This window comes from Oryctolagus cuniculus, chromosome 15 (genome assembly GCF_964237555.1).
Source record: "Oryctolagus cuniculus chromosome 15, mOryCun1.1, whole genome shotgun sequence".
In the NCBI taxonomy this organism is placed as follows: Eukaryota; Metazoa; Chordata; class Mammalia; order Lagomorpha; family Leporidae; genus Oryctolagus; species Oryctolagus cuniculus.
The window spans coordinates 36,691,669-36,710,455 of NC_091446.1; the positions used below are offsets into that span (position 1 = coordinate 36,691,669).

General features: G+C 42.5%; 1 protein-coding gene across 13 annotated transcripts in view; it reads right to left on the minus strand.

Annotated features, from left to right (window-relative positions):
• Positions 1-18,787, minus strand: part of PLCE1 (phospholipase C epsilon 1) — a 352,529-nt gene that overhangs the window by 313,165 nt on the left and 20,577 nt on the right. For 12 of the 13 annotated variants that reach the window (XR_011382357.1, XM_070057584.1, XM_051823417.2 and 9 more), the window contains exon 2: positions 465-2,017. Coding sequence is in view for 12 of the 13 variants with exons in the window: in XM_070057584.1 (XP_069913685.1) it covers positions 465-1,664 (1,200 nt within the window). In the remaining variant the exon portion in view is untranslated. Of the gene's footprint in view, positions 1-464; positions 2,018-7,760; positions 7,897-18,787 lie in introns of all 13 variants that reach the window. The other variant, XM_070057579.1, reaches the window with a different exon arrangement.

The window sequence follows — 18,787 nt, forward strand, 5'->3', positions numbered from 1 at the left end:
GCTTAATATTTCATCTGATGCATTTAAAAACATTATTCTAAATCCATTAGCTTCATTAATTTTCCAAAGGGTCCATGACACAAAAAGTTTATGAGGAAAGAAAACCAGATATAAATTCCTTTAGGTCTGAGAACCTAAAAACCATGAAATGACACAACAGAAGACCCTGGTGTTTATCTCAAAGTACACAACAGATAAGCAATCGATAGACATTTTTCCACACTAGGCAATCTCCTTAATGCCCCTGCTCTCAATGACATAAGTGTGGGTGTTGATACTTACTCATTTACAGGGTTTACTCAATCTGGATAGCTATCAACTGGAATATCTATCTTCCAATAACTGCAAATGCTTCCCCTAAGAACTACAACTTGACAGATCTTAACATTTTCCATGAATTAAGATAATGGAAATTTAAATCCTAAAAAGATAAAGAAATGATGAAAAGAAACTTGAACTCTTACCAGATACCACGGGGCTTCTGACAAATGATGGCTCCCACCTTGCCTCATCTCCAAAGAAGAAAGAGGTTCTGTCACTCTCCCACGAGATACTAAGAGAGCATTTCTCTTTTGATCAACATAACTCCAAGCGACCCTCCCAATGTGGCCAGAAGGCAGAGTTCTCACAATTGCTCTTGTCCCAGTATATACAGATTTCTTAACTTCCCTGTCATTTTTACAAAATCTTCTGACCAGCAAAGTGGAACGTTCCTTTTTGCTTTTAAAAAAATCTTCTACCTCTTCACAATTATCAGGAAAGTGCTCAAATTGGCTCAAAAAGGTCTTGGCAGGCGGTCTGGCAGTAAAATCCTCCTTGTCAAAGCTATCACTTGAACATACCCCGTCAACCTTCTGGCAAGTGCCTTCAAAGCACAAGTATTTTTCATTCAAGGTGTCACAATGACCACACGGCAGCTGCCCATTCTGATTATCACAGCTTTGGGCCAAGCCCGCCAGTTGAGAAGTGTATGCCATGTAATTTTTCTTCTGCTCCCCCTCAACAGGAGGCAGTGGTACACAGTTTCCACAATCATCCAAGGTTAAGTTTTCTGCCATGGTACAGAAAGTGTCTGATGTTCTTCTGTCAACCTCATAATGAAAATGCAATAGTGCCACGTTGCTGCCAGGGTGTGATCCATCAGTCTCCATAACCGCTGGATGATTTCCTAAAGGACTAATATCCATGGGAGGTCCAGCTATTTCCAGTTGAATTCCAGGAAACACCTTTCTTTCCAGTGGAGAAGGAATTCCAGTTTCCAAACACAAGTCTTGCTCGGTGACAGAGTCACACGTTTCATAAAACTGGCTCGGGGGCAGGCCATGCTGATGGTTTCTCAGCAAGCTGCTGCAGCTAATGTTAAGGTTCTTCATCGACTCCGGCACGCTCTGCTCCCAGCACCTTTCATTACTGTTCTCGTCGCTCACTATTTTCTCCCTTGCTATTGAGATAACCTCGGGCAAATGGCTCCTGGAGCAGTCTTCTTTAAATGTGTTCAGTTGTGAGATGGAATGAGGCAACTGCCTGCTCTGCCTCCCGGTACACACCTTTGGAACGCCGATGCCGGAGGCCTTTTCCTTACTTTCCTCTGCTGTTGACAGAGCAGACACTACTTTTCTCTGAGTCGCAGGAGTAACAGAAGCTGCCATTTCCTCAGAAGTCATCTTGACCAACTCAGGTTTTAGTGATTGCTCTGTCCCTCCTCCCAGCCGATCATGTCAAGATTTTTTAAAACATCACTGAGTATTAAAATAATTGCAGATATACAAGTCTTTCCAAGAAGCAAAATGACAATGTCTTTCATTCAGGTGCACTAAGAGTCAAATAATTTTCCCAACTGTAGCCTCCTATCATAAATATTTTTTCTAGAGCAGAGTTGTAAGATGGTAGACCAATTTTCTTTCCTCTATTTGAACTCAATTTTTTGATGACTTTTATCATGGATTGCATTCTGCAACTTCTGATCCATCACTGCCTTGGAGTGACTTAGAAATCCAGTTTGGATGTTTCCTATTTCCTATAAGAAAAAAGATAATATCAAATATATGGCACTAAATGAACTGTTTTAAATGAGCTCATAATTCTAAGTTAATACAAAATACAATCCAGTTTTCAGGAAGAAGTTTTGCAATCAAAAGTTAGTTTTAATGTTTTAAGCCTTTATTTTTCTGATTTGACATTTCAAAACTTCTGCTTCTTTCCAAAATGGAGTAGATATGAATCAATATTAGACTGGCTTAGGTAACTGCAGAAAATCAGGAAAAATTATTTTCAGACATTGAACAATACACAAGACACAACAGTGATCTCTGAAAAAAAAAAAAAGTGAAAATGAGCCCTACAAATGTCACAGCCTGCTGCTGAGGGAGTTTCCAGGTCTAGGCAGGGAATGGGAACTCAGACAGAACTCAACCATGTATGTGAATAAAAGGAGAAAAAATTGAGACTCTAGAGAGGTTAAGGAAGACAGAGAAAAAAGGCACCTTAGGTAAAAAGGAGCAAAGATAATAAGGACAGTAGTCTTCTCATCAGAAACAATGCAGGCCAGAAGACAGTACAGCAATTCTTTAAAGAACAGAAAGAAAACAGCACTATTAACTTAGAATTATATACCCAGCAAAAAGTATTTCGAATTCTATACCCAGCAAAAGTATCAGCTGCAAGTAAAAATGAAGCACAGATTTTTTTCAGACATCTAAAACTTAAAGAATTCATCACCAGCAGAGCGGAACTGCAAGAATAAAAAAGGAATTCCTTTAGACAAGAGGAATACACTCATATTAGATGGAAATTTGCATCTGAGGAAAGAAATAAAGAGCCTGAAATATTAAACATGTGGGTAGACACAATTATTCTTACTGTTTAAATCTCTCAAAAAAATTGAGAGATTAATGCAAAAATAGTTGACTATATTGTGGGGCTTCTAACAAATGTGGAAGTAAGGGGCCGGCACTGTGGTGCAGTTGGGTAACGCTCTGGCCTGAAGTGCCAGCAATCCTATGTGGATGCCGGTTCAAGACCTGGCTGCTCTACTTCCGATCCAGCTCTCTGCTATGGCCTGGGAAAGCAGTAGAAGATGGCCCAAATCCTTAGGCCCCTGCACCCACGTGGGAAACCGGGAAGAAGCTCCTGGCTCCAGATCGGCACAGCTCCAACCATTGTGGCCATCTGGGAGTGAACCATCAGATGGAAGACCTCTCTCTCTCTCTCTGTCTCTGTCTCTCTTCTTTCTGTGTAACTCTTTCAAGTAAATAAATAAATCTTTAAAAAAAAATGTGGAAGTAAAATGTATGAACAAACAACACAAGGGTCAAGATAGGGGAAATGGTTATATTATTCTAAGGTTATTTTCTACATGAACCATTACAATTTTACTCTATGTAGACCAAGATAAACTAAAGATTTGTGAATAAGCATAAAGGTAATCACTTTCAAGAAAAGACATAGGGAATAAATTTTTTAAAACCTAAAAACAGAGCCGGCGCCGTGGCTCAATAGGCTAATCCTCCACCTTGCGGCGCCGGCACACCGGGTTCGAGTCCCGGTTGGGGCGCCGGATTCTGTCCCGGTTGCCCCTCTTCCAGGCCAGCTCTCTGCTATGGCCAGGGAGTGCAGTGGAGGATGGCCCAGGTGCTTGGGCCCTGCACCCCATGGGAGACCAGGAAAAGCACCTGGCTCCTGGCTCCTGCCAGGATCAGCGCGGTGCGCCGGCTGCAGCGGCGGCCATTGGAGGGTGAACCAACGGCAAAAAGGAAGACCTTTCTCTCTGTCTCTCTCTCTCACTGTCCACTCTGCCTGTCAAAAAAAAAAAAAAAAAAAAAAAAAAAAAAAAAAACTAAAAACATTTAAAAATTCAATTAATTTAAAAAGCCCGAGAAAGAAGAAAACATGAACAAAGAATAGACAAGACAAATAGGAAACTAATGGTAGACTTGAATATTTCAAAAAGCATCATCAGGCTAACTTTTCTCTACAGAATACACATTTTCAACTTCTCTGTTTCATTTGAATAAAAAATTATTCAATTGGTTACCAACAGACCTAAAAGTTTTTTTGGTTTACAAAAGGCATTAATTTTTATATTAGTTTAGCCTGTCTGTATTCTCCAAACAAATTCTTGGAACACTCACTCTGTGTTGAGTGCTGGTGTCATGAGCTAGCCAGCCAGTACTGCTTGTAACTCTGCTAACAGAGAGGAAGAATCATACAAATGTCAACCAACATGGGAAGTGTAATCATAAAGGACACAGAGGGCAGCCTGGGACCACAGCATTTTTTGGAGACAAAACTGCTCCTCCCAAGGCAAATGATCAGCAGTCACACCTTGCTGTCAACACCACCTTTGTCTTGCCTTTTCCACATAGATGTCCTTCTTCCTCTTGCTTCCCCTGTTTCCCGAAAAGTCTTCCTTTCCCTCACATTTATGTCCCCTAAGCACAAACATAGGCTCTCACCTACTCCCTGCCTATACTGGTCTTCACAGCTACCCTGAAAGATCATCAGACACCCCAGCAGTCAGACTCTGCACAGGGACAACCCAGCCACACAGAGCAGCAGTGTCCTCAATCAACATCCCAACCCTTTCTATCTTCCACACACATCCTCCTGCCAACTTGGTTTCTTTTTCCTTCTCTTTGGAAAATTCCCTTATTATTTTCAAAGATATAGAATCAGTATCAAGAAACTCAAACAATACAGAAAACAATAAAGGGGAAAAGTTTCTTAAGCTTAACATAATTCCCACTACCCAGAGGTAATTATTATTAATATTTCAAGGAACCTCCTTCCAGAACACTTTCTATGCATAAATAGGCATAGGGACATACATACGTAACCACACAAACACCAGATCATTGTACACGCTGTTCTGCATCTGCTTTTTAAAATCCAAAGTATGCCATGAGCAACTTTTCACATCAATGACTCTACAGATAACTTCAATGAATTACACTACTAACTTAGATCGAATGTCTTTGCCCTATTTTCAGTGGAAGAGTTTTCAGGCTAAAGTCTTAATGTTGACAGCTAATCTTTCTCTATCACAAAGTAAGCATTCAAGGTGGAAGAGAAAGAAACCCTTTTTGGTGATGCGTAAGTCCAGTTCTAACTACTTTGCAATGATTATCTCATGTAATTCTCACTCAACCCTGTAAGACACTGTGAAGGTTTTAAAATGTCTACAATTTCTTTTTAAAATGCCTTCCTTCAAAAGGTGTAGCTTAATTTCTCTCTTGATTGTGGGCCTCACCAACTAACTTCCTTCCAACGTGCAGAATGTGATGAAAATAATAAGGCACAACTTGATAACAGATCTGATCATAAAGGGAGTTAGGGCTTCCTCCTTGCTCCTCTCACGCATGCTCCAAGAGCAATCAGCTCCGGTACTGGACAGAGAGGTCCCTGTTGCAGGTACCGAGGACATTTGCCAACAGCCACATTCGTGAGCCATCTTGGAAGTGAAACCTCCAGCCTCAGCCACTGCTTCAGATGATTGCAGTCTCATGAAAGACTGGCAGCCAGATAAACCCTCTCCCAAATGGCTAAGACAACTCTGAGCTAACAAACATGTGTTGCCTTGAGCCACTAAATTTTGGGCTATTTGTTATACAGCAATAGGTAACTAATACAGGCAAGTTCATTATTCACATTTGAAAGATTAGAAGCCAATGCAAAGAAAAGCTAAGTCAACTGTTGAAGAGCATTTTGCTGGAAGATGATGGAGACAGGAAGAACCCTGACTCCAGATCTCTTCTCTTAATCACAGAAGAAAACTCATGGGTTTGGGGTTCTAAGTTGCCTTGGCTGCAAAGACCCACGGCTGCTAGGAGGAGCCTATGTTTTCTTGGAGTTTGCCTCTGGATGTAGCCTATTCAATGCTTACTACTAAAGAAGTGGTCTCTGTTTTTCCCCTAGCTGTAATCAGAGATGAGCAATGTCACAGGAAGCTAAGTCCCTACTGCACCAGACTTGGTTCCATCTGGGCAATTTCTTTAGTAATATTCATTGAGTACAAAACTCAGTGAGGCAGAAATTTTTATCTTGATTTCCTTACAAGCTAAGACCAGTCAAGGCACAGTCAAACAAGGTTATAATCTATGTTCACACAGAGGAAAAGCATCTAAATCAGGTGATGGGGATGAGGTGAGGCTGATTTCCAGGGAGCACCTCCTGGAGAGGATGATGATTGAGCTGAGTTTTAAAAAACAAGGAGGAGTTAGCTAGATAAAGAGTTGGGTTGGACTTCTTAGGGGAGAGAAAATATGATAAAAAGACAGCCAGACACTGGGGTCTGGCACCTTGGGCAATTATTTCAATAACCTTGGGTTTGATTTCCTTTCTTGTAAAATAGAAATAAAATAACCTACTCCATAATCTTGTGAAGGAAATGCTTCAAAAATTAAAAATTCAGGGCCCATGTCTGTGACTTTATGCTCTTCACATGTCTTGATGAAAGATGACCTTGGGCCAGCAGCTCTGCTGTGCAGGGGACACTGTGTTGAATCTACTTTGGCCATATGCACACTTGCTTCGCCAGGCCCACTCAGTCCTAGAACTGCAGGACCACAACTTGGTTACATTATCCACCTTGAATCCTACTCCCTACAGCTCTCACATTGAGATGAAACATGCAGATTTTATATGATCACAGGGGCTGAGCCATTAATAAAGGTTAATTTCCTCTCTATCCCTTCTTGGGTAGCCCTGGGTTGTCTTTAAGGGAAGCTGTGGGCTTAGGTTAGGGTTAGAGCTATATTACGCATTAGACGGTCAGCTAAAGAAAACCTGCATTAAGATCACACTGCATCAGGTGTGAAGAATAAAAGGTGGGAAAAGGGATTCTTCTTTTCCTAGTGTACACAGGTTTGTGGAGGAGACTGGATAAGGGCAAGACTGGGAGAGGTCAACAGATGTGTGGACTAAGCATGCGGCAGAACAGATGACTTGCCAAGGTAGCATGGCCACACTAGAGAGACACCAAGATAGACAATATGACTTGAGAAATACTGACCAGGAAGTAGAGGCATGGAGATGTAAGAAATGCTGAAAATCCTAGCCAAAGTAATAAGACTCAACTATCTGTTGTCTCTTACTTAGTGCAGGGTAAATTATACGATCATTAAGTAAACTGAAAGTCGACCTTTGTAAAAATTCAGAGTGGGAATGGGAAAGCGAAGAGGAAGAAAGGTTGGAGCATGGTAGGAAGGAGAGTAGGACAGGGTGGGAAGTATCACTGTGTTCCTAAATCTGTATATGTGAAATACTTGAAACCAGTATAACTTAAATAAAATTTTAAAAATAATAAGAGTTGAGAAGCTGTGACAGAGATCATGTGGTCCACAAAGCCAAAAATGCCATCTGGCCCTTTTGTCAATCCTTGTGCTAGATAAATACTGCACTAACGAATGCTTACATAAAGCAAGAAAACTAAATGGAAAGTTTGGTGGCTGTCTTCATCTATTTGCAGAATTAAGATATGGAATAGGGATTATTTCATCTTGTTTCAAAAGGTAGGATCCAGGCCAAGACGCATGAATCACTGGCATGATAAGCTTCGGCTCTGTCTGATAAAGAATGAACAGGGTGAGCTTGGCCCAGTGGTTAAGACATCAGTTAGGATGCCCATGCCCCTCATCAAATGCCCAGGCTTCATGGCCAGCTCCACCTCCAGACTCCAGCTTCCTGCTAGTGCAGATCCTGTGAGGCAGTTGCAGAGCTGCAGTGGTTTGAGTGGCTGGGTTCCAATTACATAAGCAGGATACCTGGATTGAGTTCCCAACTCCCAGCTTCAGTCCCCCAGTCACTGACAGAATCTGGGGAGTGAACCAGTAGATGAGATGAGACCATGCTCGCTCACACGTGCTCTGCCTCTTTGCCTCTCAAATAAAATGTTTTTATCTGAAAAAAAAAAAAAAAAAAAAAAGACTTCCTTAACTTTAACTTTTAGAGCTATTCAACAAAGCATTTGCTATCTTGGATAATCTTTTGGTTATTGATAGAGAGATTTAAACAGAGGCATATTATTCAGCATCAGAGTATTCAATATATACTGAACAAATAGAAAGAATGGATAACTATCTATCAAGTTAATTATAAACATAATGGCTAGTATTTGGCATGAATTAGTGTTGGGCATGGTATCCATCCATCCTTCCTCCCTGCAAGTCTTATTTGAGAGAGACAGAGAGAGAGAGAGAGAGAGAGAATGAATGAATGAGAATGAATCTCCCACATCTGTTATTCTTCAGATAACTCCTCAGTGCTGAGATGGGCCATATTCAGGTCCCTGGGTGGGTGGCAGAAACCCAATTACTCGAGCCTTCATTGCCACCTCACTGGGTCTGCATTAGCAGGAAGTGGAACCAGGTACTGAACTAACCCAGTCCTCTGAAGTGGAATTCAGGTGTCTTAGCTATGTTTTAACTACTAGACTAAACATCCATCCTAGGGTCAAGTATGTCCTAGGCACAATGTACACATTATTTCATTTGATCTTTACAGCATCAGTGTGGTAGGGTGGCAGAGATCCCTAATCGTCCTCTAAACTCTCCTCTGTAACAGAACCTCTGAATTTTAGCCAATTCAATGGTTATCCTTTAATCAGCTTCAGTGTAAACAGATAGGACCATGTGGTCAAGTTACAGCTAATGAGATGCAAGCAAAAGGCACTGCAGCCTCCGGGAAATGTCCTTGAAGGGACAGATATGCACTTCTGCTCTTGCTCCTTCCCATTGGTTGGAAGAAAGGCATGATGGCAGGAGATGGGGAAGCCCTATCAGACTTTGAGGTAATCATGAGAACAGATGTTTTGCATACCAAAGAAACAAGATCAGTGTTTATGTGCCAAACATAAAAAAAGTGTATTTTGGAGAGAGAAAAATAAAAATCTATTGTTTGAGTTGCCACTTTTCCTAACTAGTGAAAGTGTATATTATGATCACTCCTACTTTATGAATGGGTCTCATAGTGTTTAAATGACTTATGTAAGAGTACAAAGATGGATAGAAGGTCTTTTAAAAACATTAATATTTCTGTGGGGATGCTGATAGGATTGGCTTTAGTCAACACATCATTTGGGAAGAATTAACATTTTAATAACATCTAGGTTTCTAACCCACAAACATGATACAGCTAGCAAGTGCTGGGCACTCTGCATTGTCTCTCTCTTTCCTTCTCTTTCCACATAGATTTAGAAATAAATAAATATATACACACACATATGCATTAGAGAAAATATGTATGCATATATATGTAGGTATACAGATATACAAATATGTACATATACCTTTATGTCTAATTCATCTAAGTGATGCTTTTTGTATTTACATATATAGAGGTCTTACACATCTTTTGTTAAATTTGTCCTTAGGTATTTTATGTTAATAATGATATTGCCAGTGGAATTATTTTAAATTTCATTTTCGACCTGTTAGCTACTGGTAAGTAGAAGCATAATTGATTCTGTACAGACATTATAACTTTTACTCTTGTTAAACTGAATTATTATTTCTAGGAGATTTTTTAAGTGACTTAAATTTTCTACACAGGCATCCATGTGATCTTCAGATAGTTTCACTTCTTTCTCTCCACATATATACCTTTCATTTCTTTTACTTGCCCTGCTGCAGTGACTAGGATCTCAAATTATGCTGTGTGCTAAAAGCATTAATGTGTTATCTATAAGTTTCTTTCAAATGACCTTTTTTAAACCAAGAAAATTTTCATGGGCCAGCGCCGCGGCTCACTAGGCTAATCCTCCGCCTTGCGGCACCGGCACACCGGGTTCTAGTCCCGGTCGGGGCGCAGGATTCTGTCCCGGTTGCACCTCTTCCAGGCCAGCTCTCTGCTGTGGCCAGGGAGTGCAGTGGAGGATGGCCCAAGTAGTTGGGCCCTGCACCCCATGGGAGACCAGGAGAAGTACCTGGCTCCTGCCTTTGGATCAGCGCAGTGCGCTGGCCGCAGCGCGCTGGCCGCGGCGGCCATTGGAGGGTGATCCAACAGCAAAAGGAAGACCTTTCTCTCTGTCTCTCTCTCTCTCACTGTCCACTCTGCCTGTCAAAAAAATAAATAAAATAAAAAAAATAAAATTTTCATAAAGAATACTGTCTAATGTTTTCTCTGCATCTATTGGGATGATTATATTATTTTTCTTCCTTTAATAGGTTGTAAGAATTGAAATCTTGAAGATTCATGGAAAACATAAGGGACCTAAAGTAGGACCTAGTCTTAGAGTAGAACAAATTAGAATCCTGGTTCCGCTCCCAAGTCTCCCTTTCTGCCAGTACACACACTAGGAAGAAGCAAGTGATCATGACTCAAGTACTCGGGACCCTGCCGTCCACACAGGAGGACTGGGTTGAGTTCCTGGCTCCTGGCTTCAGTGCAGACCAACCCTGACTGCTGCAGTCATTTAAGAAGTAAAAGAGTGGGTGGGAGATCTTGGTCTCTCTGTCTCTCTACCTCTCTATTTCAAGTCAATAAAATAAAAACTTTTAAAATAATTTTTTTTACAAAATTAATCCACAATGGATTATATATCTAAACATAAAATCTAAAACCACAAAACTTCTATGGAAAAAAAAAAAAACAGGAAAAATCTTTATGACCCTGGAATACAGAAAATACTTTTTTTTTTTTTTGGTAAAGATTTTATTTGTTTGAGAGATAGAGTTACAGACAGTGAGAGGGAGAGACAGAAAGAAAGGTCTTCCATCCGCTGGTTCACTCCCCAGATGGCTGCAGCAGCCAGAGCTGGGCCGATCCAAAGGCAGGAGCCAGGTGCTTTTTCCAGATCTCCCATGCAGGTGCAGGAGCCCAAGGATTTGGGCCATCTTCTACTGCTTTCCCAGGCCATAGCACAGAGCTGGATCTGAAGAAGAGCTGACAGGACTAGAACTGGCGCACATATGGGATGCCGGCGCCACATGTGCAGGATTAACCTACTGCGCCACAGAGCCGGTCCCCAGAAAATATTATTAAGACACAAAAGTACTAATTATATAAAATAAAAAAGACAAAATGCACTTAATAAAATATATATTTATATATAATTATATTTATAGATAATATATATTTATATATAATAAAAATAAAAATATTAAACTTCTGCTTTCCAAAAAAATGCTACTCAGAAAAAAAAAAGTTGCGGTGGCACTGTGGCGTAGCAGGCTATGCCTCTGCCTATGGTGCCAGCGTCCTATGTGGGTGCCGGTTCATGTCCTGGCTGCTCCACTTCCAATCCAGCTCTCTGCTATGGCCTGGGAAAGGAGTAGAAGATGGCCCAAGTGCTTGGGCCCCTGTCTGTGTGTCCAGTCTGGAAGAAGCTCTTGGCTCCTGGCTTCAGATCAGCCCAGCTCCAGCCATTATGGCCAACTGGGGAGTGAACCGGCAGATGGAAAACCTTCCTCTCTGACTCTCCCTCTCGTCTCTCTATAGCTCTGCCTCTCAAATACAATCTAAAAAAAATTAGGCTGAATTATTAAAAAAAAGTAAGAAAATATTCATAAGACACATACATACCTGCAAAGGGTCTTGTATTATTACAAGATGTACATATATAAAGGTTAGAATAAGCACTTCACAAAATAAGAAATACTAATGGCCTAGAAGCACATGAGAAGATGTTTAATTTGGCCAGCGCCGTGGCTCAATAGGCTAATCCTCCACCTAGTGGCGCCAGCACACCGGGTTCTAGTCCCAGTTGGGGCGCGGGATTCTTTCCTGGTTGCCCCTCTTCCAGGCCAGCTCTCTGCTGTGGCCAGGGAAGGCAGTGGAGGATGGCCCAAGTGCTTGGGCCCTGCACCCCATGGGAGACCAGGAGAAGTACCTGGCTCCTGCCATCAGATCAGCGCGGTGCGCCGGCCGCGGCGGCCATTGGAGGGTAAACCAACGGCAAAGGAAGACCTTTCTCTCTGTCTCTCTCTCTCTCTCACTATCCACTCTGCCTGTCAAAAAAAAAAAAAAAAAAAGAAGAAGATGTTTAATTTCATTAGTCATCAGGGAAGTACCAATCAAAATCACAATGACACAGCATTTCAGAATCAATAGAATGCCTCAAGATGACTGCCCACATCCAGGTTGAAGAGAATGAGGAGCAAATACATCATATATACACATACATATCAACTCAATAATAAACAGACAACCCAAGTTTTCCAAAGATGGGCAAAAGACTTGAACAGTTCACATAAAATGTGAATGGCCTTCAAGTGAAGTGTGATGGAAAAAAATTTTATATATATATAAAAAAAATGAACCTCAATCCCTACCTCATACTTACACAAAAGTTAACTCAAAATGGTTTACAGTCACACACATAAAAACTAGAATTATAGAACTTAAAGAAAACAGAAAATCTTCACAGTGTTAGAATAAACTGAAATTTCTTACACTGAATGAACACAAAGGCACAAACCACAGAAGAAAAATGATTGGAAAACTGAACTCCATCAAAATTAGAAACATCTGTCCTTCAACAGGCAAGCCACAGAATGGTAGAAAATATGAGAATTTATAACACAAATATCTGACAAGGGATTTGCATCCAAAGTATATAAAGAACTCCTACAACTCAATAAAATCCTTTTTTTTTTTTAAATGGGCAAATGTTTGTATAAGCACTTTATAAAAGAAGAAATTCAAATGGCCTAGAAGCACATGAAAAGATGTTTCACACCATTAGTCATCAGGGAAGTATTGATTTAAATTGCAATGACATACTTAGCACTTCACACCCACTAGAATGCCTAAAATTAAAACGACTGCCTATCCCAAGGCTGATGAGAATGAGGAGCAAAGGCAACAGTGCTGGTGGGAATAAAAAGTGGCACAATCACTTTGGAAAACGGTTTTGAAGTTTCTTGTAAAGTTAAAGATACAATCACCATACGGTCCCAAACTTCATGGCTAGAAGAAGAGAGAGATGCTTTGAAGTGTTATAAATGTAAATAAATATTACATGTGTAAATAAAATGTTGCAAATGTTTATACGAACTTTATTCACAGTACCCCCAAACTGGAAATAACGCAAAAGTCTATCAACAGATGAATGAACAACTTTCAATGTATTCATAAAGTAGAATACTACTTGGCATTACAAAGAATGATCCAATTGTGTAACAACACAGAGAACCTCGGAAACATTACATTGCACGAAAGAAGCCAATTAAAATAGAACTATTCCAAGTTCTAGATCTGGGCTGTCCAACACAGATGTCACCACCACATGTGACTATTTAATCAACATTAAGTAGAACGTTACGAGTCAGTTCCTCAGCTGTGCAAGCCGCATTTCAAGTATTCAAGAGTCACAAGTGGCCGGTGGCAACCACACTGGACAGCCCAGGTACACAGAATACATCCATCATTAGAGAAAGTTCTACAGGGCTCTGCTGTTCTGAAACATGCAAAACTAACCTATGGAGCTAGATCAGTGGTTGCTGTAGTCAGAAAGAGGGGTTGAGGGAGGTGGAATAAGAGCAAAGTCATTTCTGAGAAATACAGGAAATGTTCTACACCTTGAATGAGGCAGCGACGCTCGGGACATTCCTTCAGCTGTGTACTTTATCCCACAGCCACTGCCAATGGACCACAGGCTATAGCTCAGTTCCGCTGTTCCCTCAGCTGGGCACCTGTGAGCAGTGAACAACCTACTCAACTGTACAATAAAATGCTGGGAATCTCAAATGACCACATAACGCCATCATAGAGGAATCAATCCATATGGTGCAGACTGTGCCTCCACCACTTTAACAGGTGGCTCGTAGGCAAGTCAACCTTGCCAGGGCTTAGTTCCCATAGCTGGAAAATGGTGGGAAATGAAATTTCCCCATGCATTCCTCACAGCAGTACTATGAAGCAATGATCGTCCCAAAGATGAAAACCTGATAAGAACAGATACTGCACTTGGTCTGCGGTCATTTTTAAGATTTATTGTATGTGAATGAAATTGACATTTTCATTTGATTACTTTCTATAGCCCTTCCTTACATTCCTGCTGAACCATGGTTCTTCTTACTTTTTACTTGTTGAACTATTTATTTCATGGACCATTAAGCCTTTGACTATAATGTAAATTTAAAATGTCACCTCAAAAATAAAAGACATCTGGCCGGCATCGCAGCTCACTCGGCTAATCCTCCGCCTTGCAGCGCCGGCACACCGGGTTCTAGTCCCAGTCGGGGTGCCGGATTCTGTCCTGGTTGCCCCTCTTCCAGGCCAGCTCTCTGCTGTGGCCAGGGAGTGCAGTGGAGGATGGCCCAAGTGCTTGGGCCCTGCACCCCATGGGAGACCAGGATAAGCTCCTGGCTCCTGCCATCGGGTCAGCGCAGTGCGCCGGCCGCAGCGCGCCAGCCGTGGTGGCCATTGGAGGGTGAACCAACAGCAAAGGAAGACCTTTCTCTCTGTCTCTCTCTCTGTCCACTCTGCCTGTCAAAAAATAAAATAAAAATAAGACATCAATTTTAAAAATTCTCTAGAGTCTTCACATTACTTTCTGATATATGACAATGTCTGCTACTTTTAAATCACTCCCAGCACTATAACAATAATGACTCAGTATTTGTTACCTTACAGTTGTATGTAGAATGTGTTAGTATGTGCTAATTCTCCATATCTCATTCAATGCAGGTAGCTACATGAATTTTTTTTTTTTTTTGGACAGGCAGAGTGGACAGTGAGAGAGAGAGAGACAGAGAGAAAGGTCTTCCTTTGCCATTGGTTCACCCTCCAATGGCCGCCGCGGCGGGTGCACCGCGCTGATCCGATGGCAGGAGCCAGGTGCTTCTCCTGGTCTCCCATGAGGGTGCAGGGCCCAAGTACTTGGGCCATCCTCCACTGCACTCCCGGGCCATAGCAGAGAGCTGGCCTGGAAGAGGGGCATCCAGGACAGAATCTGGCGCCCCGACCGGGACTAGAACCCGGTGTGCTGGCGCCGCAAGGTGGAGGATTAGCCTAGTGAGCCGTGGTGCCGGCCGAATCTTAAGGTTTTATAAGTTTACTGGGTGCTTAGCACATGCACAAGGGAACAAAGGGTTCAGAAGATAAAGGTACCATTCTTGCTTACAGGAGACTCAAATTGTTACTACAGAGCCATAAAGAAAGAACTGGTATAGAAACCAAGGTCATAAAACACTCTAGTGTAGGCAGTTAAAAAGTAGGGGAATCACTCCCCAGTGTGTGCACTATTTGTGCAACAGGTCAAAACTGCACATAGGCATGGTCGAAGTCAGCATGAATTCCAGTCATCAGTGAAGACCTGCCAGAGTGTGGCACAGTCCATACAGAGGGCCTTCCCTGGGAAATGAGGCCAGAGAGAGACAGGAGCAGAGAGAGTGTCTTGGTCATTACTTGGAGCTGGGAAGGAAAGAGACGCCTTGGCCTTGGCTCACGAAGGCCACTCTGTCCTATGCCAAGCATCATCTCGGCAGAGGCAGCAGCACCACCCCGGACAGCCCTGGGAAGTTCTCTTCCAAGGTCAAGGCAGCACATGTTGGAAGCTTGGCAAGAAAGGGGAGAAGAAAAGTGGGAAGGCCCGCCTCCTGCTTCCTCAAAGGGCTGCACTACATGTCCCATGTATCAAAAATATCACCAACCTCCCCATGCAGCCAATTGTCACCATTTAGCTAGGGTCACTATAAGCTCGTGGTTTCTCAAACCGGTCACCTACGAGTCATTCCTCCATTAATGTATCTGTCTTTACAAGGAATTAAAAATACATGTAAAGAAAACTCAACTCTGGATGAGATAAACATAATAGGACCACTCTGCTACCCCAACACTTTCTCGCGTTACAGTCTCTCAGTAAAATGATCCTGATGTACTCTGCAGAAGATATGATTCGGCTTCTATAAACTCTGCTTCATGGCCATGGCTCATGCAGCCCTGGCTGGGCCCCCTACATCTGATATCCAGCCTGCGTTTCCCCATCACACAAAGAAAAACCTTTCCAGACTAAATACCTGTGCGGTCACATAGAGGTCCCCTCCCCACAGGGCTAGCAGATGGAAAGCATCTTAATTCACACAGGTAATGTATAAGATGGCCACGTCTGGCCCTTTCTTTTTTTTTTTTACATTTTTTTGACAGGCAGAGTGGACAGTGAGAGAGAGAGAGACAGAGAGAAAGGTCTTCCTTTGCCGTTGGTTCACCCTCCAATGGCCGCCGCGACCGGCATGCTGCAGCCGGCGCACCGCACTGATCCAAAGGCAGGAGCCAGGGACTTCTCCTGGTCTCCCATGGGGTGCAGGGCCGAAGCACTTGGGCCATCCTCCACTGCACTCCCGGGCTATAGCAGAAAGCTGGCCTGGAAGAGGGGCAATTGGGACAGAATCCGGCACCCCGACCAGGACTAGAACCTGGGGTGCCGGTGCCGCTAGGCGGAGGATTAGCCTAGTGAGCCGCGGCGCCGGCCTGGCCCTTTCTTTTTTATTCATATTATATTTAACACCAGCACCAACAAAGGCCATCAAAAGCCCCCCAAACACTTAGAAAATGATTCCTGCTCTTCCCAGATGCCCACCGGTGACCTCAAGTTGGGTGGGCGCCCAAACCAACAGCTGATTCAAGCAGTTGATGTCATTCTGATAGCTTGTTTGGGGAACAGCTACACATGCAAATAGGGACAGCTCATTAAAACTCAACATTCATTTTTAGCTATGCCTCTGATTTGCCACTAAGAAAGCATCGGCCAAAGGGGCGAAGCAGTACAATTCACATTCATCACCTGATGGAAAGGAAAACTGAAGCAAACCAGCTTTGGGGATTTTGCTTTGTTTCCTAATTGGTTTCATCTGCAAGTCGGAGCCCTGAGATTTGTGCTGGTTTTCAGGATGGTGTAACCCCAAGTAGAACACACAGAGCTGTCTGCCAAGTCCACCATCTGAAGTGAGCAGGGTTGCTCTGACCTCACTGTCAGTAGTCAGGCCTTTCCAGAGGTTCTGGTGGAGGGAGGAGGTGGCAGTACCCACAGAGGTTGGGGGATGCCCAGGTCGGGAGAACAGGGCGATGGTGTGGAAAATTCCAGGACTTGGAAGGTGTAGGATGCACAGAAAGTGCTATACTTGGTAAGGACAGGAAGTATGGGAAGTGCAGTTCACTTTGGGTGTCTTATTAAATAATATTTAATAACAGTTGCAATTTTTATAGGTGCTAGGATGAAAAAAAATGAAGAAAAAACAAAGCAAACTTTGGCAAAAGTGGCGTGCCATATTCTAAACCAACGTTTTAAAAAACAACACGTTATATTTTTCTGATTATGATAGTTATACATATGTACTGGGGAAAATTCGAGGAGCAGGCATTGTGGCACAGTGCATTAAGCCACTGCTTGGGATACCTGTATCCTATAACAGAGTACTGGTTTGAGTCCTGGCTTTTCAGCTTCTTGCTAATGTGCCTGAGAAAGCAGAAGATAATGGCCCAAGTGAAGAGTCCCTGCCACCCACGTGGGTGACCCGGTAGGAATTCCTGGCTTCTGGCTGCAGCCTGGCCCAGCCCTGGTGCAGGTATCTGGGGAGTGAACCAGTAGATGGAAGATCTCTGTCACTCTGCCTTTCAAATAAGTAAATCTTAAAAAAGAAAATTAAAAAAAAAATTCTGATACATAAAAAATAACATCATAATCCTAATTTTGTTATAACTTCCAGTTTCTTCCCCATGAGCATAAATCTTTCACAGCACTGAAATATGTATGCTTTAACCCTGCTTCTGCAGACAGCATATCACATTGTCTAACTACAACAAGGTAATATGATGCTGCTGAATGAATAACTTTTGGACCTAATGGAATCTCTACAAACATCAGTCATCTCCTCCCCAAAATTCAAAATGTTATTTTTAAAAGACAGACAGCAGGGAAACTCCTGTGGCCCTGACCCTCTGAATCACCCATAATCCCACCTGTTTTATCTATTTGTAAACATTGCCTCATCCTTTCTAACAGCTTCCAGTTTTCTCTGCCTTTCTTCCAAGGGTTCACTGACCAAAGACTACAATTCCCTCATCTACTCATTCAACAAAAATTTTTAAACACCTACTCAGTGCCAGACCCTGAGCCAGCCGCCGAGCATAAATGATCCATAAAACTAATGGGTCTAACAGGTATGTATCCAAGGGATATTTGGTATGCTTAGGTGATAGTTTATATTTAGTTGAGGCCAACAGAACTGCATTTCAGGCTGAGCTGAACAACACCAGCTTCTCCTCCAAGCTGACACCACTTCAGGCCGGGTGGTCTCGCCCACAGGTCCAGCCCCTGAGTGCGGCTATTCAGTTCCAGATCTGTGTCCTGTTTGCCACGCCCGAGTCCCCCTGCACTTTCCTTCCTGCCCAGCCACATTCCATTTGGGAAACATTTCTGACCAGCATCTAGGAGTCTCTCTCTCTCAAACAAGTGCAGCTCCAAACATCCAGAACATTCTTCAGACAACCCTGCCTGCCTGCATTTCCAAGTGGAGTGGTAGTAAGTATCTGGAACAGGCACCACAACTTCATTTTTTAAAAATTATTTCCTACAGATCAACAATGCAAGCGTTACTATTAATCACTTACCAGCGCCATCTGAATCCATCTCTGAGAAAACTTTTCAAAAAAAATATTCCAACCTTCAACTGCTCCAGGCATTTTTTCTTTCCTATCCTAGAAACTTTGGTTATTTTTCTGCAATGGAATAACAGCTAAAGGTAAAGTACTCCTGAAGGAGTCAGCCTTGCTCCAGTTTACCAATAATTCCGCAAGAAAACACAGCTACCAGGCGCAGGGTGGACACGCCTTATCTCTATATGACAAGCAC